The 25,028-nt window shown below is 67.0% G+C and overlaps 5 protein-coding genes across 5 annotated transcripts in view; 2 read left to right on the top strand and 3 right to left on the bottom strand.

The window, feature by feature from the left end:
- Positions 1-3,103: 3,103 nt before the first annotated feature.
- On the top strand, positions 3,104-4,242 carry EMIHUDRAFT_454431 (hypothetical protein; the record flags this gene model as incomplete). Its single annotated transcript, XM_005791730.1, has 5 exons — positions 3,104-3,408; positions 3,482-3,532; positions 3,677-3,713; positions 3,783-3,966; positions 4,032-4,242. The coding sequence occupies exons 1-5, from the start codon at positions 3,109-3,111 to the stop codon at positions 4,240-4,242; spliced, it is 783 nt and encodes a 260-aa protein (XP_005791787.1). The 5' UTR covers positions 3,104-3,108.
- Positions 4,243-4,956: 714 nt separating this feature from the next.
- Positions 4,957-6,774, top strand: EMIHUDRAFT_454430 (hypothetical protein; the record flags this gene model as incomplete). The annotated part of the gene is made up of 10 exons (XM_005791729.1): positions 4,957-4,971; positions 5,060-5,133; positions 5,221-5,475; positions 5,544-5,660; positions 5,817-5,930; positions 6,070-6,117; positions 6,192-6,219; positions 6,296-6,414; positions 6,628-6,646; positions 6,717-6,774. Coding segments are annotated over exons 3-10 (687 nt in total), but the record flags the coding sequence as incomplete, so codon positions are not given.
- Positions 6,775-8,525: 1,751 nt separating this feature from the next.
- EMIHUDRAFT_454428 (Hypothetical protein) lies at positions 8,526-12,767 on the bottom strand (the record flags this gene model as incomplete). Its single annotated transcript, XM_005791728.1, has 9 exons — positions 8,526-8,834; positions 8,913-9,058; positions 9,989-10,097; positions 10,473-10,568; positions 10,781-10,827; positions 11,432-11,567; positions 11,776-11,875; positions 11,942-12,087; positions 12,219-12,767. 9 exons carry the CDS (start codon positions 12,765-12,767, stop codon positions 8,598-8,600), a joined length of 1,566 nt encoding a protein of 521 aa, XP_005791785.1. The 3' UTR covers positions 8,526-8,597.
- Positions 12,768-14,824: 2,057 nt separating this feature from the next.
- EMIHUDRAFT_223545 (hypothetical protein) lies at positions 14,825-20,820 on the bottom strand (the record flags this gene model as incomplete). Its single annotated transcript, XM_005791727.1, has 9 exons — positions 14,825-17,941; positions 18,026-18,264; positions 18,869-18,928; positions 19,132-19,580; positions 19,695-19,765; positions 19,831-20,043; positions 20,132-20,190; positions 20,233-20,539; positions 20,650-20,820. 9 exons carry the CDS (start codon positions 20,818-20,820, stop codon positions 14,825-14,827), a joined length of 4,686 nt encoding a protein of 1,561 aa, XP_005791784.1.
- A 674-nt stretch (positions 20,821-21,494) lies between these two features.
- EMIHUDRAFT_454427 (hypothetical protein) overlaps positions 21,495-25,028 on the bottom strand; it is a gene marked incomplete at its 5' end in the record, with an annotated part of 4,993 nt that continues 1,459 nt past the window's right edge. The window contains 7 exons of the mRNA XM_005791726.1: positions 21,495-21,877; positions 21,947-22,035; positions 22,114-22,201; positions 22,445-22,536; positions 22,787-22,919; positions 23,043-23,359; positions 23,535-23,670. Coding sequence (XP_005791783.1) covers positions 21,712-21,877; positions 21,947-22,035; positions 22,114-22,201; positions 22,445-22,536; positions 22,787-22,919; positions 23,043-23,359; positions 23,535-23,670 — 1,021 coding nt within the window. The 3' untranslated portion in view covers positions 21,495-21,711. The remainder of the gene's footprint in view (positions 21,878-21,946; positions 22,036-22,113; positions 22,202-22,444; positions 22,537-22,786; positions 22,920-23,042; positions 23,360-23,534; positions 23,671-25,028) is intronic.

The raw sequence follows: 25,028 nt of genomic DNA, 5'->3' as shown, positions 1-25,028 counted from the left end.
TCTCGCCGCCGCCCTCTCCGCCCCCTCCGTCGCCGCCGCCGCCCTCGCCGCCGCCGCCAAGCCCTCCGCCCTCGCCCCCGCCTCCCTCTCCACCGCCACCATCGCCGCCGCCGCCCTCGCCGCCGCCGCCGTCTCCGCCGCCGCCGTCTCCGCCCCCTCCGTCGCCGCCGCCGCCCTCGCCGCCGCCGCCAAGCCCTCCGCCCTCGCCCCCGCCTCCCTCTCCACCGCCACCGTCGCCGCCGACGCCCTCGCCGCCGCCGCCGTCTCCGCCGCCGCCGTCTCCGCCCCCTTCATCGCCGCCGCCGCCCTCTCCGCCGCCGCCAAGCCCTCCGCCCTCGCCCCCGCCTCCCTCTCCACCGCCACCGTCGCCGCCAACGCCGTCTGCCCCTCCGTCGCCGCCACCACCGTCAGCCCCGCCCTCGCCCCCGCCGCCCTCGCCTCCGCCTCCCTCGCCGCCGCCAGCCTCCCCGCCGCCGCTCAGCCCGCCCCTGATGCCGGTTGCTGTGGCGTCGCAAGTATCAGGCCGTATGAACATCGTCGCACTCAGCCTCGGCTCAGTCGCCGTGGTCCTCATCGGCGCCTCCGCATGGTGGTACCTTGTATGGAGGAGGATGCAACAGGCAGGCCAAGAAATTATCCGTGCCTCCACAAGCCTGCGCAACTCCTTTTCGCGGCGCTCGGCAAGCAGCTCCTTTTCAATTGGCAACGACCCCTTTCCAGCCTTTGTGCGACCTGATGGTCGACCAGCGGGATCAGCAGCGGCCGCTTCTCAAGAAGACCATGTCCATGTCCACGTGGTTCCCGCGGAGCCATCTACGACGCGGCCCGCGGGGTCGCTACAGGAAGCTTCCAAGCAGGTTCAGGCGGCCCCACAGGACATGATGCCACTGAGCGTCCGCATATCGGCCGCCTTCGAGGGCGCCGTATCGCGCTATGGGCCACCTCCCGCCCTCTCTCCCGCCCCCTCTCCCGCCCCCTCTCCCGCCCCCTCTCCCACACTGATGCCGTCTGTCACCATCACTATGAGGCGCAACTCCTCTGGCCACTTGCGCCGGCGAAGCTTTTGCGCGGTGGTTGACGATGACGTCGAGAACCCCCCAGGCGTCCCGGACGTGTGGGTCCGGCCAATTGCCTTCAATGCGTCTATCTAAAAGACCCGGCCCCCTGCCACGTGGTCACCCTCGAGTTCGACGCCCGACGCGTGTGACACCACGTGTGTACGTGCGCGTGCATGCCGCCTTGCGCGCCGCGTTGCGGAGCGAGGCGAGCCGCGTTGCGGATGAGGCGCGTGTGCGTAATGCAACTGTGGTGCGGAGAGAGCGCGCCGTGCTGCTGGGTGCCGCACGGCTCTGCCAGTAGAAAATGGGCGGCGCGCAGCTTAGGTGCTGTTCAGTGTGAGGTGTGTGGCCGACTGTGACTTGCTCCACGTACGTACTGTGGTGGGGATATGTGTGTATGCGGCGACTGTCACAACGACAAAAATGCAAGGTAGCCCCGCCCGCCGCCCCTGGCCACTGTTCAAGAGAGAAAAGAAGCAGGAAAGGCCAGCGGATAAAGCTTTGACAATAAGGGTGGATGGCCAACTGACATGTCCCCGGGGAGTACCCCCGGGAGTGAGCCCCCCCGAGCCTTGACAAGGAGCACTGAGGCAGGCCGCCGCCATCGCAGTCCGGGGTCGCAAGCCAGTCCGCAGTCGCGAGCGCCCGAATTGCACGCGTGAAATTCGTTCGAGGGGGTGGGGCAGCGCCGCGGTGGCGCACGCTCTTGAGGCGCGCGGCCGCACGCGTGCTGAGGCCGAGTCATACATTTCGTTCGAACAAACACGTACGTGCGCGGACGTCCCCCCGGAGAAATTTCCGACCTCCCTTCTTGGACGACTATACCGCGTTGACCGCATTGGTGTCAGATGTAGCCGAAGGCGCCGAGGCAAGCGGTGTAAGCTGCGGCGGCTTTGTTCGGGTCGGTCTCGGAAGCGGCAGCTGCAGCAGCAGCGGCGTAGGCGAGTTTGAGCTCGCCGGGGTCGGTGGAGGGCGTAATGGAGGGGCCACCTGTTTTGTCGGAGGGAGGCGTGACGAATTTGAGGGCCTCATCGCGCTCTTTGACAATGGTCTCGAGAGATGAAACGGTGAGTTCGGCGCGGCGGTGGTTGCCCTTGGCATTGATGCAAAATGCGGTCAAATGGTCGGCACCGCATAGGTGGCACTCAGTCTTTGGTTTGAAGCACTTGATTTTGGTGTGCCCCTTTTTGCCACATCGAGTGCAAGGGCCCTTGTCGTGGCCACCATCACCCTTGACATCTTTGTCACCGCCGTTGGTTGTGGATGGGACAAAGCTGCTGTAGGCGTTTGGAACAGGGCGACGGTTGGAGACTTCGGACCGAATGCTTGACATATAGTCTGAGTAGTGAGCAAGGAAGGTCTTGTGTTTTGCCCGGGCAACATCTCCCGTGACGAAAACGAAACAACGCACCAGGCGACTGCCTGAGAACGCTGGATCGAATCGTAGGAGGCACCTAGAGCAAAATTGGGCCCGCTTAGGTGAAAAAAAATTATAAGGGTCACCCTGCCGATTCGATCCGGGGTGGGCAAGGAGAAGGCGGCGGCGGCGCTGGCGAACCTGTCGGTCAACGCCGACAATAAGGTGGCGATTGCGAAGCAGGGCGGCCTGAAGCCGCTCATTGCGCTGCTGACGAGCGGCACGCCGGTGGGCAAGGAGATGGCGGCGGGGGCGCTGCGGATCCTGTCGGTCAACGACGACAATGAGTTGGCGATTGTGAAGGAGGGCGGCCTGAAGCCGCTCGTTGCGCTGCTGACGAGCGGCACGCCGGTGGGCAAGGAGGAGGCGGCGGCGGCGCTGCGGAACCTGTCGCCGTGTGGGGCCACGGCGAGCCTCGGCGAGAAAAGGTCAGCACCCTATCTCACGCGGTCGGTTGGGTGGACAACCCAACTCACCGACCCAACCCGTGCCGACAACCCAACCCCGTCGAAGAGCGCGTCGAAAGCGTCGTCGCCTTCGTCGTACTCCTCCGCGTCCTAGCACCGAACCGGCTCCCCCCGGCCGTGCTCGCGGCCCCGAAATTTTTCTGCCCACCACGTCAGCGATACACATATGCGCCTGCTGCTCGCCCTGGCGGCCGCCGTCGCTGCGGAGCCGCTCTACGACTTCTCCTCATCCGCGCTGGTGGAACTCACCGACGACAACTTTGAGACGCTGGTGGTTGGCGACGCCACATCGCTTTGGGTCGTCGAGTTCTACGCAGACTGGTGCGGCCACTGCAAGCAGTTTGCTCCGGGCTTCGCCAAGGCGGCGGGCAACCTCAAAGGGATCGTCAAGTTTGGAGCGGTCAACGCCGAGAAGGCGTCGAAGACCGCCTCGCTCTACGGCGTCAACGGCTACCCCACCGTCAAGGCGCGGCTACGGGCGGGCAGCGGCGCCGCTCCGCCCGCGCCGCACGCCCCACCGCCGTCGCGCGTGCGCGCAGGTGCTGATGCCCGAGGTGACGCGGAACCCATACACGGGCAAGCTCGGCAAGGTGGCAGCCTCACAGAACAGCACGCACACGCGCGCACGCACACGCACTGGTTGAAGCGCACGGAAGTCTCCGTCCGTTTCGATTGGAGGCTGGGCGCCTAAGAACCACGGGGTGAGGCGAAAGAGGACGGAATCACTACCCCAGGTGGCCAAGGACTACGGCGGCCCGCGCACAGCGCGAGGCGTTGGGCGCCTTCGCGACGCGTGAACCTTCCCCGAACCTTCCCGGAGCCTTCCAGGAGCCTTCCTAGGCGTCGTCGACTACGCGACGTCCCTGCTGCCGTCGGAGCTGGTGGCCGCCGTAACCGACGGAGGCCTGGAGAGCTTCCTGTCCGAGGGCGCGCTGCCAAAGGCGCTCCTCCTCGGCTCCAAGCCCGCCGTCTCGCCTCTGCTCAAGTCGCTCGCTCTCGCGCTCAAAGGGCGGCTGCAGCTCGGGTGCGCGCACGGCGAGGCGGCGGCGGCTGTGGACGGCGTCTCTTCACACCTGCTGCTGCGAACAGGTACGCGCACGGCGAGGCGGCGCCGGAGACGGCGACAGCCCTAGGCGCGGACACGCTTCCCCGTTGCAGGAGGGAGTGGCTCCTACCCTTCATCGGCACATGCGCCCGAGTAGGCGTGGACGGCTTCCCGCGCCTTGCGGTGGTGCCTGCGGGCAAGGGTGCGGCCGAGTCGATCTCGTACACGGGCGAGACGGGGGCGGGGGCAGGCTGAGGTCGCGGCGAGGTCTCTCTCCTCGTGAACGGCGTCGCAATGGTCGACTAGGCGAGATGAAGGCGCACGCACAACCACACACGGCGCTCTCTCTTTCGTTGTGTGCCACATATGCAGAGCGCTCTGACAGTGCACATACACACCTCTCTCGCTCTCTCTCTCTCTCTCTCTCTCTCTCTCTCTCTCTCTCTCTCTCTCTCTCTCTCTCTCTCTCTCTCTCTCTCTCCACACGCACACAGACACCTCCTCGCCTTTGGGTGCACTTGTGCATGCCGCCTCTCGCCCGCTTCGCTCACTCGCCCACTTCGCCGGTTGGGGGGAGACGCCTCGTGGAGCGGCAAGCCCGCGCCATCCTCCGCGCCTCCACTGAGCGGAGCGTCCAGTCAGGCAGTGTTACACACGACGCGTCCTAGCAGTGGACGACGGGGCACACGCACTCGCGGAACACAGGGCATTACACACGAGGCGTTTCTCAGCGGCGCCACTGAGCGGAGCGTCCATGCCCTGCAAAAGGCGGAGCAACTCCTGGCGTGGCTGACGTCGCACGCCGGCCCGCCGCTGCCGCCAACGGACGGCGGCGGCGGCGGCGGCGGCGGCGGCGGCGCGGCGTCCTTGGTCCGCGATCTGAGCGAGTCGGACCTCTCGTCGCTCGGTGCCGCGCCGCGTGTGTGGTACGGGCACTGTGGGGCTCGTTGCCTCGAGAGCGGTGCGTTGCTGCACGCTGACTAGGCGCCGCGCCGCACGTGTTGGCGCAATCTCGGGTAATCTCGGGTCACCTCGGGCCATCTCGGGTCATCTCGGGTCGTCTCGAGATTAGGCGCCGAGCCGCACGTGCTGGCCTTCGGGGACGTGGACGGCCTCGAGGCGCTCGCAGAGGCCACATACGGGCAGGTGGCCGTTGTTTTAGGATTATCGCGATTAGTATTCTCATCGTCGTCATTATTCTCATTCTCATAATTATTATTATCATCATGGCAGGTGGTCGTCGGGCGCGCGCCCGCCGCGCTGGCGGCCAAGTACGGGGGCAAGGAGGCGCCCGCCGTGGCGATGCTGCCTTTCGGCGCCGCCGAGAAGGCGGCGAAGAAGGCGGTTCCTTTCGCGGCCGACGCCGCCGGCCTCGACGCGGCCAAGAAGGGCGCGCTCGCGTCGCTGCCCGACAGCCTCGTCGATAAGCTCGGGCAGGGGTCTCCCGACATGTTCTTCTCCGCGGCGCTCACGCAGACGGCGGCCAAGGCGGCGTGCGCCTCCGGCAAGCCCGAGGTGTGAAGAGACGCCGTTCACACCCCTCCTGCTGTGAGCAGGCGGCGTGCCTCCTCTTCTCCGACAAGGCCGAGGTGCCGCCCATCTTCCGCTCCCTCTCCATGGCGTTCGAGGGGCAGATGCAGTTCGGCTTCGCGCCGCCCGCGATGATGGCGCAGGCCTGCTCCCCCACGGCCCCGGGCCTTGCACTTTGATGCCGCGCCAGCTCCTGCCCGCGTGTCCGACGCGAGGGAGTCGCCTGGCCCTTGCCCCACCACCACACCTGGTGTGTGTGTGGAGACGCCTACCTTCCCCCCCCTTCCCTGATGGCGCAGTTCAACATCGACAGGGCGCCCGCGCTGCTGGTGCTGTGGAACGAGAACGAGGGCAAGGACGAGCTGGACGCGCAGGCGGGGATGAAGCTGACGGGCGCGCGCTTCATGCCGCAGGCGCACGGGGAGATGCGGGGAGATGCGGGGAGATGCGGGGAGATGCGGGGAGATGCGGGGAGATGCGGGGAGATGCGGGGAGATGCGGGGAGATGCGGGGAGATGCGGATGCGGGGAGAGCTGGCGACCGCCTCCGCAGGTCCACGGCAAGTTTTCCTACGGCAACATCGCCGCATTCGTCGCGTCGGTCGTCAGCGGCGGCCTCTCTCCCCCACCTCTCCCCCACCCTCCCCACCTCTCCCCCACCTCTCCCCCCCCCAGGTCGTCGAGCAGCGGCTGCAGATGCTCGGAGCGCTCGCCGGTGGCACCGAGGCGGCAGGACCCCCCCAAAGGAGGTCGAGCCGCCGCGAGGCTTGCTCTTGTAGGCGCGCACGCCGGAGGGGCCAAGCCGGCCGGCGGCGAGGGCGAGGGCGGGAGGGGGAAGGCGGCCGGCGCAAGCAAGGACGTCGGCCCCCCGCCTGAGCTCTCCGCTGCCAACTTCGAGGCGCGCCACCACCCCCCCCCGCCCCCCGCCCCCCGCCCCCCCCCTCCACACACACACACACACCGCTCACCAAAAGCGCACTGGGCCTTGCGCCTTTCATGCCGTGGGGCTGCTGTCGTCTAGACGTGGAGTCGCGAGGGACTAGCCCGGCCCTTGCCCCACCACCTCGTGTGTGTGGAGAAGCTTACCTGACCTTTACCTTGCCTGCCTTAGGCGGAGTGCACGCAGCGCGGCGGGCTCTGCGCCGTCGGCCCCCTCGAGGTGTGAAGAGACGCCGTTCACACTTCATGCTGTGTGAGCAGGCGGGCTCTGCGCCGTCGCCCTCCTCGACGGCGGCCCCGACAACGGGAACAAGGAGGCGCAGCTGGCGGTGCTGGCCAAGCTGCGCAGGCGGGGCGCGGGCGGGCCGCTCTCGTACTCGTGGCTCGATGCGACGTGCCACACCGACTTTGTGGCCGCGTTTGGGCTCGGCGAGTCGAGAGACCCGCAGAATCTCGGGTAATCTCGGGTAATCTCGGCGAGTCGAGAGACCCGCAGAATCTCGGGTAATCTCGGGTAATCTCGGGTAATCTCGGCGAGAGACGAGAGACCCTCAGAATCTCGGGTAATCTCGGGTAATCTCGGGTAATCTCGGGTACTCTCGGCGACACGAGAGACCCGCCGGCAGCGCTCCCTTTGCCATCACCGAGAGTGAAGCTGGGTCTTCCCCATGAACCGACTCAGGCGAGACCGACTTGCCGACCATGCTCGTGCTCTCGCCGGGCAAGGCGCGCTGGGCTCGCTCCGTCGGCGCCTTCTACCGCACCACCCACGGGACCTGAGCCCACACCGGGTTCGAGACTCGAGAGGGTGTGGTACTAGGCGCGTTCGACGCCGAGACGCTCGGCGCCTTTGGCAACGGCGTGGCGGCGGGCCGGCGCGCGACGGAGAGCATCGATGCGGTGCCGGCGCTGCAAGAGGTCGATTGCGCGTCGGTGGCGCGGGGTGCGGACGCAGTGGCGGAGGACGATGCCCTCGGCGACGAGATCATGGCGGAGATCCTCGAGGAGGCGCGGAGAGATCGGGAGAGAGGTGGTGGTGGTGGGGGCGGGGGGGGGGAGGCGGGGAGGCGGGGGGCGGGGGGCGGGGAGGTCGAGGAGGCGCCGGAGGGGGCGAGAGGCGAGGGAGGCTCCTTTTCCGTCGAGTACTCAGGGGCGACTTCCTCAACGGTTAGGAGCGGAGGGAGCGAGAGGCGAGGGAGGCGGAGGCGGCCGCCGCGGCGGCGGCTGCTGCGGCGGGCGGCGGGCAGGACGAGGGGGGCGTGGCCAAGGACGAGATGTCTGAGCTGCAGCGGATGGAGGCGGAGCTGGAGCAGTGTAGTGCGGCGAGTGCTCCCGAGCCTGCCCCGAGTGTACCCGAGAGTGGCCGGCGGTGTAGGCGGAGGTGGAGCAGTGCGGGGTGGAGGACTTGCTCTGCAAGGCGCGGGATTACCCGAGATTACCCGAGATTACCCGAGATTACCCGAGATTGGAGGGCTTGCTCTGCAAGGCGCGCAACGAGAAGCAGCTCAAGGCCATCGAGAAGCGGCGCCAGCTGGAGGAGCCCGGGGTCGGCGGTGGGCCTGAGGCCACCCGAGATTGTCCGAGATTGTCCGAGAGTAGGCGCCAGCTCGAGGAGAAGCTCGCAAAGATCGCAAAGAAGAAGAAGAAGGCCAAGGCCAAGGCGAAGAAGGCGGCCAAGAAGGGCGCGTGAACGGGTTTGGCGCTGCTGTCGGCCCCACCGCAGCGCGGACCCGCAGGTCGTAGAGCCGTGGAGCCCAGGCGCGGGGGGTAGCAGACGCCAGCCCTTCTCCTGCTTGTGAGGGTCGCGGCGGCGGTTTGCGGCGGGGGCTCCGGTGTTTTGGGAGAGAAGCGATCGACGCGCCGCAAGTGCGCACGCAGGGATACAGCTAAGGCGGATGCGATGGGCGTTTAACCCCCCCCAGGCTTCCTCGGAATCGGGTTCATATAAAAAAGTCGCGGCGCCCTGTTTTTGTGCGAAAAACCAAAAACCCCCCCCCCCGCGCGGTGGGCGGTGTTCCCCTTCCCGGGGTGTTGCCCCCCCCCCCCCCCCGCACACGGGGCTAGGGTGCTGATGCTATATCTGTGAGTAAAGTAGAAAACTACACAAAAGGGATGCTGGTCTCAGTCGCGTGGGCTCTCTACTTACCGCCTCCGTTGGCGCTTGCCGCCGCCGCTGGACCGACTCTGCTCCGCCGTCGGCGCCACCGCGCCCATCCAGTCCCAGCCGTCGGCCGAGAAGCTGCCGCTGTCGAGGCCAGTGGCCGCGTCGACGGCGGCCCATTCGGCCAGCTCGGCGCGCGGAACCCGCACAGGCGGCCCGCCGACGATGGACATCTGCGCGTCGGCGGAGCCCTCGGGCGCATCCTCCGCCACCTCCGCCTCGATCGTGCTCGGCTGCTGCGGCGCCGCCGTCGCCGCCGCCGCCGCCGTCGCCGCCGCCGCCGTTGCCACGACGACGAGGCTCTCGCCGGCGCGCAACGGGCGGCCGTCCAGCGCGCGCAGCCCGAGCCTGCCCAGCGCCTTCGCGCGCGCCTCTGCTGCGTCGATCTCGAGGAGCGAGAGCGCGTCGAGCGTCTGGCCGAGCAGCTCGAGCGGTTCGGCGCCTTGCGCGCTCAGCCGCCCGACGAGGCCGTCGAGGCGCACGCGCCGGGCCGCCAGCCAGCGGCGCGACGCCTCGAACGCCGCCGCGCTGCGCGCCGCCGCGCCGCGCGCCTCGCGCCGCGCCGCTTCTGCCTCAGCGAGCGCCACGCGCGCCGCCGCCGCCGCCGCCGACGCCTCCTCGCACGCCTGCTCGAGCGCCTCCGACAGCGCGGCGAAGCTTCTCACGGGCCGGTTGCTTGGGGCCGCCTTTGGATGCGGGCCGCCCTCGCTCCCGCCCTGCCCGCCCCGCCCGCCCCGCCCACTTCCGCCAGCGCCAGCGGCTTCGGCGTCGCCGTCATCGGCGTCGCCGTCGCCGTCATCGGCGTCGCCTTCGGCGCCGGGCAGCAGGCCGCGCGCGCGCGCGAGCAGCGCCTCGGGAAGCCCCTCGCGCGCGGCCGCGTCGAGGGCGTATGAACCGCCGACGGCGCCTGTTCACAGCTAGAGGTGTGAAGAGACGCTGTTCACAGCAGCGAGGGCGTAGGATCCGCCGACGGCGCCCACGAGAATCGCGTACGACGGCAGCGCTGCGGCGCCCGCTCCGTTCCGTCGGTCGACCCGCCTCCGTTGCATCGCCGCGACCTGCCGCCGCCAAAGGCGAATCTCGGGCAATCTCGGGCAATCTCGGGCAATCTCGGGTAATCTCGGGCAATCTCGGGCAATCTCGGGCAATCTCGGGCAATCTCGGGCAATCTCGGGCAATCTCAGGTAATCTCGCGACCTGCAGCCGCCAAAGGCAGAGGTGTGCACCTCTGCTCGTGCTTGTGCGCTCACACCACCACACTGCGGGGGGTCCCCGAGCCATGTGTGTGTGCACGCGCGCGCGCGTCAGTGCGTGTCTGGGACGGACGCTGTTGTCCTCTGCGCGGCGCTACTTGCGGGGACCGAGGACGTACCGCAGCCGACCTGCAGCCGCGTATCGCGCAGCGCGAGCAGCTTGAGCGGCGACGCGTGCGTCGTCGCGACGAGCCGCGCGCCCCGCGCCAGCAGCTCCTCGATAACAGCCTGTGCCACCGCCGCGCCCTCGGCCGGCTCGGTGCTCGCGCCTAATCTCGAGTAATCTCGGGCAATCTCGGGTAATCTCGGGTAATCTCGAGATTAGGCGCGGAGCTCGCGCCTGAAATCGGGTCATCTCTGGTAATCTCGGGCAGTCTCGGGTAATCTTGCGGGAGTAGGCGCGGTGCTCGCGCCTCATCTCGGGTAATCTACCGGGCAGTCTCGGGGGTATTCGGCGCCGGGCTCGTCGAGCAGCATGCAATCTCGGGTAATCTCGGGTAATCTCGGGTAATCTCGGGTAATCTCGCCGGGCTCGTCGAGCAACACGAGGGCACTCGCGCCGTGCGCACCCGCCGCCTCGAGGGCGCGCGCGCAGCTGCGCACGTGCGCAGCGTACGACGACGTGCCCGCCGACACGTCCTGCGCCTCCGCCAAGTCGCTCACCACGGCAGAGAAGAAGTCGACGCGCGGCGACGACGCCTGGGGAGGCTTCCTCAACCAATCAGGTCTGGCTTCCTCATTGTCGCAGAGACGAGGCCGGCGCGCGGCGCCGCCACCGCCATCGCAGCCCCATCACCGCCTCCGCCGCCACGTCCGCCACCACCAGCCCCCGCGCCGCCCTCGGCGCCACCGCCGCCCTCGCCCTCGCCGTCGCGCGCCGGCGAGCACGGCACGGGCAGTGCGCAGCGCACGAGCAACGCAGCTAGCCCCACCGTCTTCAGGGCGACAGACTTGCCGCCTGTTCACAGCTAGAGGTGTGAAGAGACGCCGTTCACAGCCCGACCGTCTTCAGGGCGACAGACTTGCCGCCTGCGCGTGCCAGCGGCGGCACGGAAGTGTCTCGAAAGTGTCTTGGAGGTGTCTCGGAAGTAATTGGGAAGTGTCTCGGAAGTGTCTCGGAGGTGTCTTGCGCCTGCGTTTGGCCCGGTCAGCACCAGGCCCTGCGGACGCGTCGCGGACGCGTCACGGACATGCCCGCGGGGCACGTGGGAGGAGGAGGAGGAGGAGGAGGAGGAGGAGGAGGAGGAGGGAGAGGACATGCCAGCGGCACGCGGGTCGAAGGAGGAAGCGCCGGTGGACCCCGTGTTGCATGTCTGACTGTCACTGTGCGATTTCGGGGCCCGGGGTTGTGCGTTTATAGGCAGCGCCGGTGGACTCCTGCGGGCAGCCCTCGCCGCCCAGCTCCAGCCGATTGCCAACCACGGCGCTCACGCCACCGGCAAGGGCGGAGGCGCCGGTGGCGGCGGCGGAGGCGCCGGTGGCGGCGGCGGAGGCGCCGGTGGCGGCGGCGCTGGCGAGCAGCGGGTGCGTCGCGCCGTCGAGCCGCACCACGCCCTGCTCACCCACCGCCGGCACGCGCGCCCCCCATGCCGCGCCAAGCGCCGCACGCGCAAACACCGCGTCGAGCTCGCCCGCCGCCGCCAGCGACTCCTCGAGCGACGCGCGGTGCGCGGCGACGAGGGCGCTGAGCGCGCGCACCTAATCTCGGGTACTCTCGGGTACTCTCGGGTACTCTCGGGTACTCTCGACGAGGGCGCTGAGCGCGCGCACCAGCCGCCGCTCGGCGCGCTCGACGCGACCGTCGGCGCGCGCCGCCGCCGCCGAGAGCCGCCGCACCTGGTGCGGCTCGACGAACGCCTTGGACGAGATGACCCGAGATCACCCGAGATTCCCCGAGATTGCCCACCCGGTGCGGCTCGACGAACGCCGTCGCGCCCGAGCGCGACCGCGCCACCTCCTCCCCGACGCGCCCCTGGCCGCTGCCGACCGCCACCGGCACCACCCACCTGTTCACAGCTAGAGGTGTGAAGAGACGCCGTTCACAGCCGCCGCCCGCCACCGGCACCACCCACCGGCCGTCGCGCTGCCGCGGCGGCGGTCGGTCCTCCGCCAGCCCGGCGACAAAGTCTGGCTCGGTCAGCAGCGAGCGCATTTTGTCCGCCGTCGAGCGAGCAGCGCTCTGCGCGGCCACCCGCCGCCTCGCCAGCCGCGGGAACGCCTTGGACGAGATTACCCGAGATCACCCGAGATTACCCGAGCCGCGGGAACGCCTCGGGCGTTCTAGGAGAGGCTTGGGGCGCTATGGGGAGGTATGGGGAGATATGGGGACGCCTTGGACGAGAGCACCACCTCGCCGGTGCTCGTGCGGTCGAACGCGTCACCAAAGGCCTTGAGCAGCCGCGGCGGCGGCGAGGCGTTGATCGCGAGCGCGGCTAGCTGCGGTGTGCGCTCCCACCGATGCGGCTCCGCCCAGCAGGCTGTGGTGTGGAGGGCTGCCACCGCCTGGCCTATCTCGAGCAGGTCCTGCGGACCCAGCGTCGCGCCCGCGGACACTGCGACCAGGCTGTCCTCGATCGCCAGCTCGTGAGGAAACGGCGGCGAAGACTCCACGGCAAAGGCTTCGGAGACGGCGCTGTAGGCGTCGCGGCACTCGGCCGCCGTTTCGTGCAGGCGCGGCGTCAGGCACAAGGCGCGTCCCGGCGCCGTCTGAGCTCGGTCTGACAGCAGCTGCAGGCACTCAGGGAGGCCGAGGGCGACGGCGTCACGCGTGAAGGCCGAGGAGAGCGTCAGCGCCGACGGAAGGGAGAGACTGGCGCAGCAGACCGAAAGAGCGAGCATGTACCGTTTTGGAAACTTCGCAGCAGTCGCCTCGAAGTGACAGCCCGGTCGACGTGGCATAGAAACAAAACACCGTTAAAAGCATGCGCGACTTGCACTCTTTCGTGCCACTCGCTCGCGGGTGCGCGGGGCATGGCCTCCCGCGCGGCTCGCGCTCACTCGGCCTGCCTCCGCCTCGCGGCTGGCTGAACACGCCATGGGTCCGCCTGGTGCGGCGCTGCTCGCTCGCTGCGCTGCAGAAAGCTGCGAGAAGCAGGGTGGCCTCCTGAGCTTGAGCATGGCGCAGCGCGGCTGCTGGTGCTCGAGGGCGGCCGTGCAGTGGCGTGAGGGCCTGATTGGTGGTGACCTCGTGCTGCTTCAGCGTGCGCAGCATGCTCCCTCACCCGGTGCTGAGACATGCTGGTGGGCGACTGGCGCCAGCTTCTCAGTGCTGTCCCTGGCGTTGTGCAGCATGTCGCAATACTCCTGCTGCGCTGACCGGCGCGCGGGGCGCGTCGTGCCGCGAGTGGAGCGAGAGGCTCGAGGCGCGCGGCTGTCGGTCAACCCTGCGGCGCATGCGCGCCGCCAAGGCTGCTCGACAGGCGACTGGCATTGTGGCGACGCGGTCGCCGTTACTCCAACTTTGCTTTGCCGATCAAAAGCGCCCGTCCTTTGCTTTTTAGCCGCCGAAATCTAGCTGGGTGTTTTTTCTTTATAGGCGTCTGCAACTTCCAAGCTGCGTATTCTTCTTGTATTATCGTCGAGTAGTGCAGGTACTCCGTGGGGGCAGTATGTATTCTTGTAAGATGTGCGTATTCTCGTCTCACTGGCTCCGAGTAGAAAAAGAAAGAAAACATGCTCCGAGTAGAGGGGGCGTTCTGCTGCTAGGGGAAACCTGGAGCGCGGAGCTAACCCTCGGAGACCCGTGTTTACTTTAAGGCCCTTGCCCTGCGAACGCGCACCCCCGGGGCTAGGGCTCTCTAGCCCGTAACCCGATACCGATCATCCGGCCCGCTGGATGCGCTTCTCAGCTCACCGGCCCTGGATGTGAGGTTGCCGACTGCACTCCAAGTGCTCCAAGTGCTCTGACGACCGCCGCCTTGGCGACGGGCCAAAGTGACGGATTATGGCGGCCTCAGTCGGTGCGACCTGGCAGGTTCCTGAGGTGCACGTGTACACGGGGCAGGTTGCACGGGCAAGACGACTCGCGCAGATCAAATGACCGGCAGCGACGTGTATAGGTGTACTGGTAGTCGGACATGCCTGCGCCAATACAGGGGCCCAGGCCGACGTCATTCTCGATGATTACTGCGGCGAATTGCCTGTCGATCTGCTCCTCACCCTGCTGGACAGGTATGCATATCCCCAATGCCGACGAGTCGTGATCACCTCAAACGCTCCTCCCGAGAGGTGGTATTCAGATCTCGACGACAACACGAAAAGAGCTCTCGTCTGCGCCGCTTAGGCCGTCTAGCCAGTGACCAATCGCTCGGGTACACCCACATCACAACCACGCACACGTGATGCCTCTCATTACGGGTCTGTACCAACCGCGGTCCAGTTGAGTCGGTTGCGTCGCTCAGACGCGTTCACGTGAGCCGTGACTGGTGTGTGGAGCGCACGCGGCCGAAATAGACCGTGTAAGTAAGTGATCAGAACCATCCTCCGGCGCGGGGCCCCCCGCTACCATCCAAACCCGAGTACCGGTCTACTATCATAGATAGAGGCTCAAGTGTGTGACATAACGGTCCACACACATACGACATACACATACACAAAGCAACTCTCACGACACACGGGCATTGGGTGGAGCGGCGGCGGCGGCGGCAGCGGCACGCGCGGGCGGGCGGATTCGGACGGGGCGGAGCAGCGACCGCCTGGGCGGCCGCTGCTCTGTCTGCCAGAGCGCGCCGTCTGCGCAGCGCGGTCAGGTGCACAGGGAAGCGTGGCGGCGCGGGGACGCGCGGCGGCGGCGGTGGCGAGCATCTGGTTGTAGCGGAGGTTTAGGCTGGTCAAGAAAAAAAAGCGCAAAATTTTACCCAAAATCCAAAATAAACAAATGCGCAGCTAATAAGCAAGACAACCCCGTCTAACTACCCGCACGCTCCCCTGCGCCGTCCACTCTCAGAACCCACCCCTCACATCTCGAGCTCGAACCCTTCCCGCCCCCTCACCGCATCATGAATCGCTTTCTCCCCCTCATCGCCCAAGTTGTTGTCGCTGAGGTCGATGCTTTTCAGCACCTCGTTGACTTCGAGGGCCTTGGCGATCGCAAGTACGCCCGTCTGCACTACATCGACCAGCTTCAGCTCGCCGTCGGAGTCCACCCCCACGCTCACGACCATCTCGCGCCCCTGGTAAATCACCTTAGACCCGACCTCTTTCGACTCGCCCTCGACCTCGCTCGCCTTGATCCAGCCGGTCCCGCCGCCGATGTTGTTGCCCGACAGGTTCAGGTCGGTCAGCACTTCGTTGCCGCGCAGCGCCTCGGCGATCGCCTTCGCGCCCTCGTCGCGGATATTGTTGTTGTTGAGGCGCAAATCGGTCAGCACCCCGTTGACGCGCAGAGCTGAGGCCAGCGCCTCGGCGCCGTCGGCGCCGATGCTGTTGCTGGCGAGGTCGAGCTTGGTCAGCACCCCATTGAATTTGAGGGCCTCCGCAAGCGCTGTGATACCGGCGGCCGAGTAGGTACCCTCACAATAGGTGTCGATGCCGCACAGCTGGTTGCCTTTGAGATTGAGGTTGGTCAGCACCGCGTTGCCGGCAATCAGCGACGCAATCACGATGGCCGAGGCGGAGCCGAGGCTTTTGCGCGAGAGGTGGAGGGATGTCACCGGGTCGGTGCCGCGCAGCTTTGGCAGGTCAAGCTCGTGGCCGTCGAGGTACAGCTTGGTCAGCACCTCGTTGACGCGAAGAGCGACTGCTAGCGCCTTGGCGCCCTCGTCGCCGATGTTGTTTTCCCAGAGCACGAGGCAGGTCAGGACCCCGTTGACGCGAAGAGCGGAGGCCAGCGCAGCGGCGCCCTCGTCGCCGATGTTGTTGCCCATGAGCACAAGGTCGGTCATCACCGCGTTGCCCCGCAGCGCCTCGCCGAGGGCGGCGGCGCCCTCGTTGCCGATGCCGTTGTAGCGGAGGTTGAGGGTGGTCAGCACCCTATTGTCCTTCAGCCAGAGAGCAATTGTCGCCACATCCCCAGCAGCAAGCTGCGCGTTCTTCAAGTCCCACGAAGTCTTATCCTCCGAGTAAACACCTCGTTGGCAGAGCAGCTCGATGTCGGCCTCGAGCTGCGCCTTGTTTGGATCCGCCACGCACTCGTGCACCTGCACCACCCCGTCGTCCTCCTCGTTTCCCTCCTCATTCTCTCCGCGAAATAGCCTCAGCACCACATCGTAGAGCGCAAACGCCTTGCGTCCGTAGGTGGCCAGCAGCTTGAGCAGCCCCAAGGCTACGTTCAGAACGTCGAGCGCCGCCGAGTGTTCAACAAAGTAGGACGGGTCGATCTCCAGATAGCGCGACATGTTGGCAAGCACCTCGACCACCTCCATAACGGGCGCCAGCGGATCCGCTACGATCTCGGCCAGACGGTCGGCGACCCTTTGCGCTTCCCCCAAGGGGTCGCCCATGAAGGCGGCCATGTCCGCCACCACGCTGTCGATAAAGGGCTGCAGACCCGACACGTCGAGCTGCAACGTGGCGAGGAACGCAAAGGAGTCGCCGTATACAACCTGTGCGTGCCGGAAGATGCGCTCGATGTACGAGTTGTCCTGCGAGGTGAAGAAGATGGCGAAGCCGAGCGCGAGGAGGAAGGGGATGGCGTAGACGGTGAGGAACACATTGAGACGTGAGTCACTTGTGAGCGAGAGATAGATGCCGCGATCACGGCACCTGTCGAGGAGGAGCTCGCCCTCCATAAGGAAGTTATCCACAGCCAAAAGCACCCCGTGTGTGGCCACCAGGAGCCACAGCATCCAGAGCCGTGCCTGCACCGCATCCACCGCGCTGTCCTCGACATCGTAATCGGGCTCGAGCCGTCCTTGCTCCGCCGCCCACGTGCCGTATGCAACCAGTGGGGAGAGCGCGAGGCAGCCCAGCACGCAAGCCAGTCCACCCGCCAGCGTTGAGAGGCTGGTCTCGGTGTACGCCAGCCCTTGCACCACCATTGACATGCCGCTGGACAGCTCGAGGCTTCCGAGCGGGGCGAGCCAGCTGATGGCCGGCTTGGTGGCAGCGGCCGCGGCCTTGGTCAGCGCCTCGAGCCGTTGGCAGCAACGCCACTCCGACGTAGCTGTTGACTCAATAAGATCGAGTGACGTCCGCCCGGCGGCAAAGCTTAGCTTGACAAACGCAACGAACAGCCCGCCCAATGGTAGGTAGACAAGATTTGGCAGGATCGGCAGGGCGAGGAGAACGCCAAGGGCGCACTTGGCGATTGTTGCGCAAGACGGCCAGTCTTTTCCTCGCCTGAATCCTCCCGTGAGCGAGCCCACAGCTGCCGCAACCAGCGCGGCCGCCCATGAGGTGTCCACCCAGCTAAGCCACCCGCCGACGGTCCCCAGGCAGATGCCGTACAGCGCCCACCGAGAGATGAAGTAGAGCACGCTCGCAAGCGGGATCGGCTGCACGAGGCTCGTGTTGGTCTTGCTGGCCTCGATCTTAAACTCAACCTCGTTCACGTTGCGCCCAATGAACACAAGCCCGCCGAGCGACAGTAGGTACCCGTACACAACAAGAAGCAGCAGCTTGCTAAGGAGCGCTGGCTGCGCCGCAAACGTGACCGTCGCGTACTCGTCCAGCAGCGTAAAGTTGTCGACCCTGACCATGCAAGGCCCGGTGCGCTCGTGCACGCCGAAGAAGGCGACAACCTGCATAGCCAGGGAAAGGCCGACCACGAAGAACTGGCACAGCTGCGTCAACATCCAAGAGAGCCAGAAGACGACCCCGGGCCAGTCGATCCTGCGGTCAACAAACCGTGGCCGCGGGATGCCACCAATCTGAGCCAGCGAGTAGAGGAAGATCGTGGAGAGCCAGAGCCCCGCCAGCGTGTCGGTGCGCAGAGGAACGAACATTTGGTCTGCGAAGGCCTCGGCCACGTACGCGTCGCACGGATCGCCCGTGCCGTTGGCAAGCAGGCACTCGAAGTCGAAGAAGGTGGGGGCGAAGGGGTTGCTGAAACCGATGTGATCCTCCGTTACGATCTCGCCCTCTTCAGTCTCCGCCTCAGTGAGCCCATCGGCCGTCATCGTGTGCATGACGCCCTCGAGAACGGCCGCACCGGCATGGTAAATCGCGCAGCTGCTGCTGATTGGCAGCGACGGGGGAGGTGGGGGGCGCGGCTGCACCTCACCGACACCGCTTGCGTACGAATGCTGGTACAGCACAACAAGGATCATGCCCAAAAAGGCTGTGCAGCAAGTGTTTGTCGTCAGCAGTGCCGCCAGGAGGCCCTTGGTCATCCGAGGCAGGTACGGGCTATCGCCTTCGCCATCGATCAGCTGCTGGTACGGCCCGCCGCCGTCGCTGGCCGCTCGCTCCTTCTTGGACTTCGGCAGTCCACGCTCGATTGGGCGTCGGACGGTGCCTGCTTCGAGATCGGTGTCGATGAGCTGCGTCGCTTCCAGATCCGCCGGCGCTGCCTCGGGCGCCGCCAGCTTCTTCGCCGCTGCCGCCTCGGCCGCCAACGCCTGTTCCTCCTCCCGCTTCTTCGCATCGTCTACTTGCTGGGCCAGATCCGCCAGCTTCTTCGCCGTCTCTGCCAGCTTCTCCGCCGCCGCCTCCGCTGCCGCCTCCGCCGCCGCCACTGCCGCCGCCACTGCTGCCGCCGTCCGCTCCTTTCCCAGCTTCTTCGCATCGTCCACTTGCTGGGCCAGATCCGCCGCCGCCGCCTCGGACGCCGCAAGCTTTTCCGCCGTCTCTGCCAGCTCGACCGCCGCCGCCTCCGCGGCCACCGCCTGCTGCTCCGCCCGTTTCTTTGCATCGTCCGCTTGCTGGGCCAGATCCGCCGCCGATGCTTCGGACGCCGCCAGCTTCTCCGCGAGCTTCGTCCTTGCTTTCGCCCCGGGGGCAGCGAAAGACAGACCGCGCCGCATTAAATACAGGTGTATATCTTTGTCTTCGTTTGGAGACCTTGCGCGTGCCGACAGCGCCTTGAAAAAAAGAAAGTAGGCGCGGCTGAGAAAAAGAACCTTGAAACCAATTTTTCTTGTTTTTTGCGACCCAACCAACACGCAGATTCGTTTCCGCGCCTGGGTCAGGCGCGCGGGGCATCCCCCGGGTCGCTCGACCAGCGATCCGAAGAGTGGCCACTATGCGTTGGAAAGAGTGGGGCCCTCGGGGTACGCCTCGTCCGGCCCCCTCCGAGGGAGGAAGGGAATTGCGGGGTCCCCACGGGCGCCTCAGTTCGGCCCTCCCGAGGGGGGGATGGAGCCTGAAGCTGCTGCGAGCCCACCTGAGGCAGGCCCGGCATCCTCGTCGGCGCTCGCGTAGCCGCCATCGACGGCCATGCCGTCGAGAGCGGGCGCGCTGGCCGCGCCACTAGCCGCCTGGTCGCCAGCCGCCACCCCAGCAGGGGTGTCGTCCAGCGACAGGCCGCCAAAGGATGCCGCAACAGCAGCTGCGTCCTCCCAGCCCCGTCGGCCGAGAAGAGTCCGGCGGAGCTTCTCCGCCTGAAGCTCGTGGAGTCCGAGCGAGGCAATGCCCTTCACAGCGACCACCGTGAGGAGGTCGCCAGCATCGCCCACGCCCAGGTCCTCGAGCTTCCCTTCGCACTTGCGGTAAAACTTGTCGGCAATGCGTGCACGCTTGAAGAGAGCGACTCTCCCGGGTCGATGGCGGGCGAGGCCGCCATCGAAGGCTTGGTGCCCGGCCGCGTGGCCCCGGGCTGCGGATCGGTGCTCGCTGGTGGCTGTCGAGAGGGCAGAGAGCGGCGTCAGGCCGCACGTTACAAGTTTTCGAGAAGAATTTTGAAAGAAGAATTACGGCTTCTCTGCAAGAGCGACGGGGACGGCTCACAGGAGCGTTGTATCCAGCACGTGCGCCGAGTTGAGCGGCGACGAGCCATCCCACCCGCCAAAGACCACCACCTACCGAGAAGCGCGTCGTGGCTGTCCGAATGAGCGTGACCTCTCCCCTCCAAGGTGCCGCCCACCTTTGAGCCGACGAGGGTGGCCGAGTGGCCATAGACGGGAGCCGGCGCCTCGCCGGGAACCTGCACCGAGTGCCACGTGCCGAGCCCCTCGAGGTCGAGAGTAGAGACCTCGTCGAGCGGGCGTGGCGCGCCTACGACGCGCGCCTCGGGGCATTGCGCGCAGACGGACGAGGACGGGTTTCCATGCCGACCGCGGAGCGCCGTTCCAGCCTCCTAGCACAAGCAGGTAGCCGCCCACAAGCGCCGCCTCGTGGTAGGCGCGCGCGGCCGGCGCCGCGCCGCGCCGCCGCAATCGCTGGACCGACATCTCGCCGCAATCGATCGAATGGACGTCCTCGTGGTACTCGACACGTGAAGCGCCTATGGGACGCTTCTCCGGTACATTTCAGGGCGACTGCGGACGTGACCGTGGCTGCTCGACGCACGACGCGCCCGCGTCGTCGAGGGTGACCGCCATGCCGCCAAAGAGGTACAACCGGCCACCGACCAGCGTTGCGGAGTGACAGGCGAGTGGCGGCAGCGGCGACGAAAGCGGTGGCGAGGACCACGCCATGGCCTCCGTGTCGAGGAGATGCACGTCGCTGAGTGAGCGTGTGCCGGTGTAGCCACCGGCGATGACGATGCTCCCGCCCACCAGCGTCGCGGTGTGCCAGTACCGCGGTCGGGGCGGGTTGCCGCGCGAGTCCCTCGTCTCCCACGCCATGCGGACCTGCCAGATGGCAGGGAATGGAGCTCGATCAGGGCTCCGGCTGCGGCGTTGAGGGTGAGGCTGTGGCGCGATCCAGCGCGGCGGTGTGGGTGGCGGCTGCTCGTGCTCACCAAGTCAAAGATGGGAAGGTCGCCGAGCACAGACTCTGCGCCTCCGGACGTGTGCATGTACGTCTGTCCTCCAAACACGAAGAGCGCGGATCCCACTCGCGTCGTGCTGTGGTATGCCCGCGGTGTTGGCCCGCCGCCCAGCGCCACCTGGCAGAGCGCTGTTGCGGTCATCGCGAGGCACTAGCAGCGCCTCCGTGTGGGCAGCTCACCCGCGGTCTGAACCACTTGAGGGTCTGCGTGTCGAGTACGTGCGGATTGAGAGAGAAGTAGACGAACTGGCCCTGTGCCGTGTGGGAGGGGGGTTAGCTCCGCAGAACAGGCTTCATTTCACCGCCAACGGCATCGCAGCGGCAGGTCTGCGGTGTGTGCGCCTGGCCCTTGTGCTGAGTGCCGCCCATGACGAGGAGATTCTGCTCCACCAGCAGCGCCGTATGTCCGCCCCTTCGCTCGGGCGCGTCGCCCGAGGTGCGCAGCACCGACCAGGGGGAGGAAACCATTCCGCGTAACGTATAAAACGGAAAAAGAAAAAATCACGGAGCTAAAAAAAGAAAGAAAAATTGAACAAAACTCCCTCGCACAACACTGGGCACGGGACTGGCGCACACTGGCACTCACACAAGAAAGAAAACAAATCACGGAAGGAGGGATGGGAAATAGCTCGCAGTCAGTGGAGTGCCCGCCCTCCTGCGCTAGTATGGGCACCCTCTATATCACAACACTACTGATCCTGGTCATTAGAGCTGCCAGGGATAGCGTCAGGAGCCGGTAGGAGTCAAAACCCCTCATGTTTGAGACATCGTGTCCCCCATATACTCGTGCAACAAGCCGAGGCCGAGCTGCCAGCTGGCTCTTCTACGGCTTTTTACTTACTGAATTTTGTGAGCAGTCGGGCTTACATGTGAGAGCGAAATTTAACCGCCGGCACCATAGTAGTGCCTGAATGGTTTGCGCGCGACGGAGAACAGCGCGCGTGAACCGGGTGGGAGCGCGGTAACTCACGCCGCGGAAGACCGGACCGCGGCCGTTGTTGAAGGATGCCTCGGACACCCCGTGTGAGGCGCCTCACGCGAGCATGCGGCCGAGAAGGAGCGCCAGCCGCGACGAGCTGCCGCAGCAGAGGTGGTGCGGGTGGTGGGGCCGCCCAACTGCGTGGCCCGCCGGGCCGGCCGCCGCCGACTTTGCGATCCGCGCGGCCGGCAGCGCGATGAGTCCGCGCCCTTGGCTGTGCCTACTAGCACGCCAAAGACTGTGGGGCGCGGCACAGAGAGCGCCTGTGCCCGCGCCCGCCAGGCTGCGCCGCGGCGAGGACGCATTCTGGCGCAGCTGCAGCGTCTCGGGGGGCGGGTCGCCGCCCTCGAGCAACGGCTTCATCAGGCGCGCGAGCTCCTACACGGACGCGCCCTCTCCGGTGATCTCGCGCAATCTCGCGCTCGCAGCCCCCTCTTCTCGGGAGAGGGAGAGCTCCGGAGGCGGCAGCGAGAGCAGACGCCCGACCGCCCCAAACGCGTAGAAGCGCGCCGGCTGCTCGCCCGCCGCGTGCTCCGCCGCTCGCCTGGACACGGGCGGACGGCGGAACGAGGCGCTGCTCGCGGGCGAGCGCAGGGGAAGGCGGTGGAGTGCGCCTCAGTGCTCGGCTAAGTGGACTGGGCTGTGTACTCCGCGCCGCTCGACGTGTGGCGAATCTCGGGTGATCTCGCGCGATCTCGGGCGATCTCGGGCGATCGCGTGCAATCTAGTGCAATCTCGTGCGATCTCGTGCAATCTCGGGCGATCTCGGGGAATCTCGAGCGCTCGCCTCCACCACTCGATTGCGGCATGCCCGCGCGTCGGCCAGAGCCCGCGCCCCGCCTCGAGGGGGGAGAGGTCGACATCGCCGTGCCGGCCGGCCTACGGTGAGGCAGCAGCCCTGTACAAAAAAGAAATGCGGCCGGCGAAAGAAGAAGTGCATGGGCGCTCCTACGGCGTTCGCGCGACAACGGCGGGTCTCGGCGCGTCCCGAGAGGCGGCGCGTCGGCACGTCGCCGACGGCGCGGGAGGGGCCTCGAAGTGTGTGTGTGTGTGTGTTGTGTGTGTGACTCAGGGAGGCGCCATCCCACCGCCATCTCTCACCGCCATTTCGTCCCTCCCTCCCTCACGCCTCGAAGTAGAGCCACGCGCGAACGTTAAAGGGGCTGGTCGGGTCGTGCCGCCGCCGCATGCCCAGCACGAAGCAGGCCTCGACGCCGGCGCGCCTCCGCCGCTCCGCGCCGCCGTGCGCGTTGATCTCGCGCCTACTCTCGCGCCCCCCCCGGCGTCGCCCCCCCGCGTCGACGCGTGCGCGCAGCCGCAGCGCGTATCGCGGGCAATCTCGGGCAATCTCGGGCAATCTCGGGTACTCTCGGGCAATCTCGCGCCGCAGCGCGTATCGCGGGTCGACGTCGCCGTACTCGGACCAAAAGGCCAGCTGCAGCGCGGCGCCGCCGCCGCCCAGCCCGCAGCTCGCCGGCCCCGCGTCGGTGAACCGGCGCGGCGGCGGCTGCCGCTGCGGCGGCGGCGGCTTGTCGCAGCAGGAGATGCGCGCGTGTGGGGGGGACCACCCCCACCCCGCCCCGCAGCCGCCGCAGCGGAAGGGGTCGCGCGCCTCGCCGGCGGTGGCGCGGAAAGCGGAGGAGACGTAGTCCGCCCGCTCGGCCGAGCGGGTGTAGTGCGCCCAGAGAGTGTTTCCGGACACCTGGAGGGGCGAGACCACCCGAGATGACCCGAGATGACTACCCGAGATCGACAGAGATCACCCGAGATCACCCGAGATCACCCGAGATGACTGCCCGAGATTACCCGAGATTACCCGAGATTACCCGAGATCGCCCGAGATCCCACCCCCCCCCAGAGAGAGCATCTCCAGGCACCAGGCTGGTCCGGTCCGCCCAGTTGACCCAAAACAAGTTGTGCTCCCAGCGGCGCAGCGCGAGGTAGCTCACGGGCAGCTCCCGCTCGCTCGCCTCGCGGTGCAACAGTGCGCCGAGGCACGCATCCTCGTGCGACCTGCCCGCCGGTGCGGCTGTGAAGAGACGCCGTTCACAGCGGGGCGCCGAGGCGCGACCAGCTGTATCTCGGCTGCACCTCGGCCGTATCTCGGCTGCACCTCGGCTAGATCTCGGCTGTACCTCGGCTGTATCTCGGCTGCACCTCGGCTGCACCTCGGCTAGATCTCCGCTAGATCTCGGCTAGATCTCGGACCAGAAGGGAGGCTGCTCGTTGCGGAAGTGCCGCGCCGCGTAGCTGCGCACGCGGCTTGAGTTGAAGACCGCCTCGAGAGGGCCGCGAGATTGCCCGAGATTACCCGAGATTGCCCGAGATTGCCCGAGATTGCCCGAGATTGCCCCGAGGGTTGAGGGCCGCCTCGAGAGCGCCGCGGCCGACGATCTCGAGCGAGCCTACACGTGCCGTCGCACACGCCGCGGTCAGGGGGGAGATCTGGGGAGATCTGGGGAGAGTCGAGCTCCCTCGCCGTCTGGGAAGGGGAAGGGCCCCGCGGCGCGCTCGCACCGCTCCCCGCGCCGAGAGAGCCGGTAGAGCCTACGGGCTGGAGACACCAGCCCGCTGCTGCTGCTGCTGCTGCTGCTCCCTGCGGTCTTCACTCTCCAGCCCGCTGCTGCTGCTGCTGCTGCTGCTCCCTGCGGTCTTCACCATGGGTCCTCCCGTGCGAGGACAAGGAGGGGTCACGGTGTGCGCGGCGTCTCCGCACCAGGCGAGTCACACACACGCATCGCGATTGGGATCAACACACTGAGAGTCCTGAGTGTGTGTGTGCTGTCATGTGAGGCGCTCCCGGCACCAGCCTCGGGGCGGGAGGATGGTGTATTGTGCGGGCGAGTCGCGGGGCTACGAGTGCAGTGGATACGGCGGAGGGAGGTCGAGGACGGCGGAGTACGTGTCCTCTCGAGAGCGATGGTTGGGAGACGAGAATACGCACTCCGCTCCTCTAGGCCTGGGGAGATGCGGGGAGATGCGGGGAGATGCGGGGAGATGCGGGGAGATGCGGGGAGATGCGGGGAGAGATGGGGAGATCTGGGGTGGGCTTCCGCTTCTAGAGGCTCCTCTCCCCCTCCACCGGGGAGATATGGGGAGATCTGGGGAGATCTGGGGAGATCTGGGGAGATGTGGGGAGATGTGGGGAGATGTGGGAAGATCTGGGGAGATGTGGGGAGATGTGGGGAGATGTGGGGAGATGCGGGGAGAGATCTGGGGAGGGCTTCCGCTTCTAGCTTGTCGAGCCGCTTGAGCGTGCTGCTCTGCTGCGGGGGGCCGTCGTCGCCGTGGCCGCCGCAGGCCGCGTTGGGCTCCCCGCCCGCCTGCGCCGGGAGGGGCTCGTTTGGATCTGATCACTAGCGAGTCTTGGT

This window comes from Emiliania huxleyi (assembly GCF_000372725.1).
Source record: "Emiliania huxleyi CCMP1516 unplaced genomic scaffold EMIHUscaffold_110, whole genome shotgun sequence".
In the NCBI taxonomy this organism is placed as follows: domain Eukaryota; phylum Haptophyta; order Isochrysidales; family Noelaerhabdaceae; genus Emiliania; species Emiliania huxleyi.
Note: the sequence above shows the minus strand (reverse complement) of the source record. Positions and strands in the feature narration are given on the sequence as shown.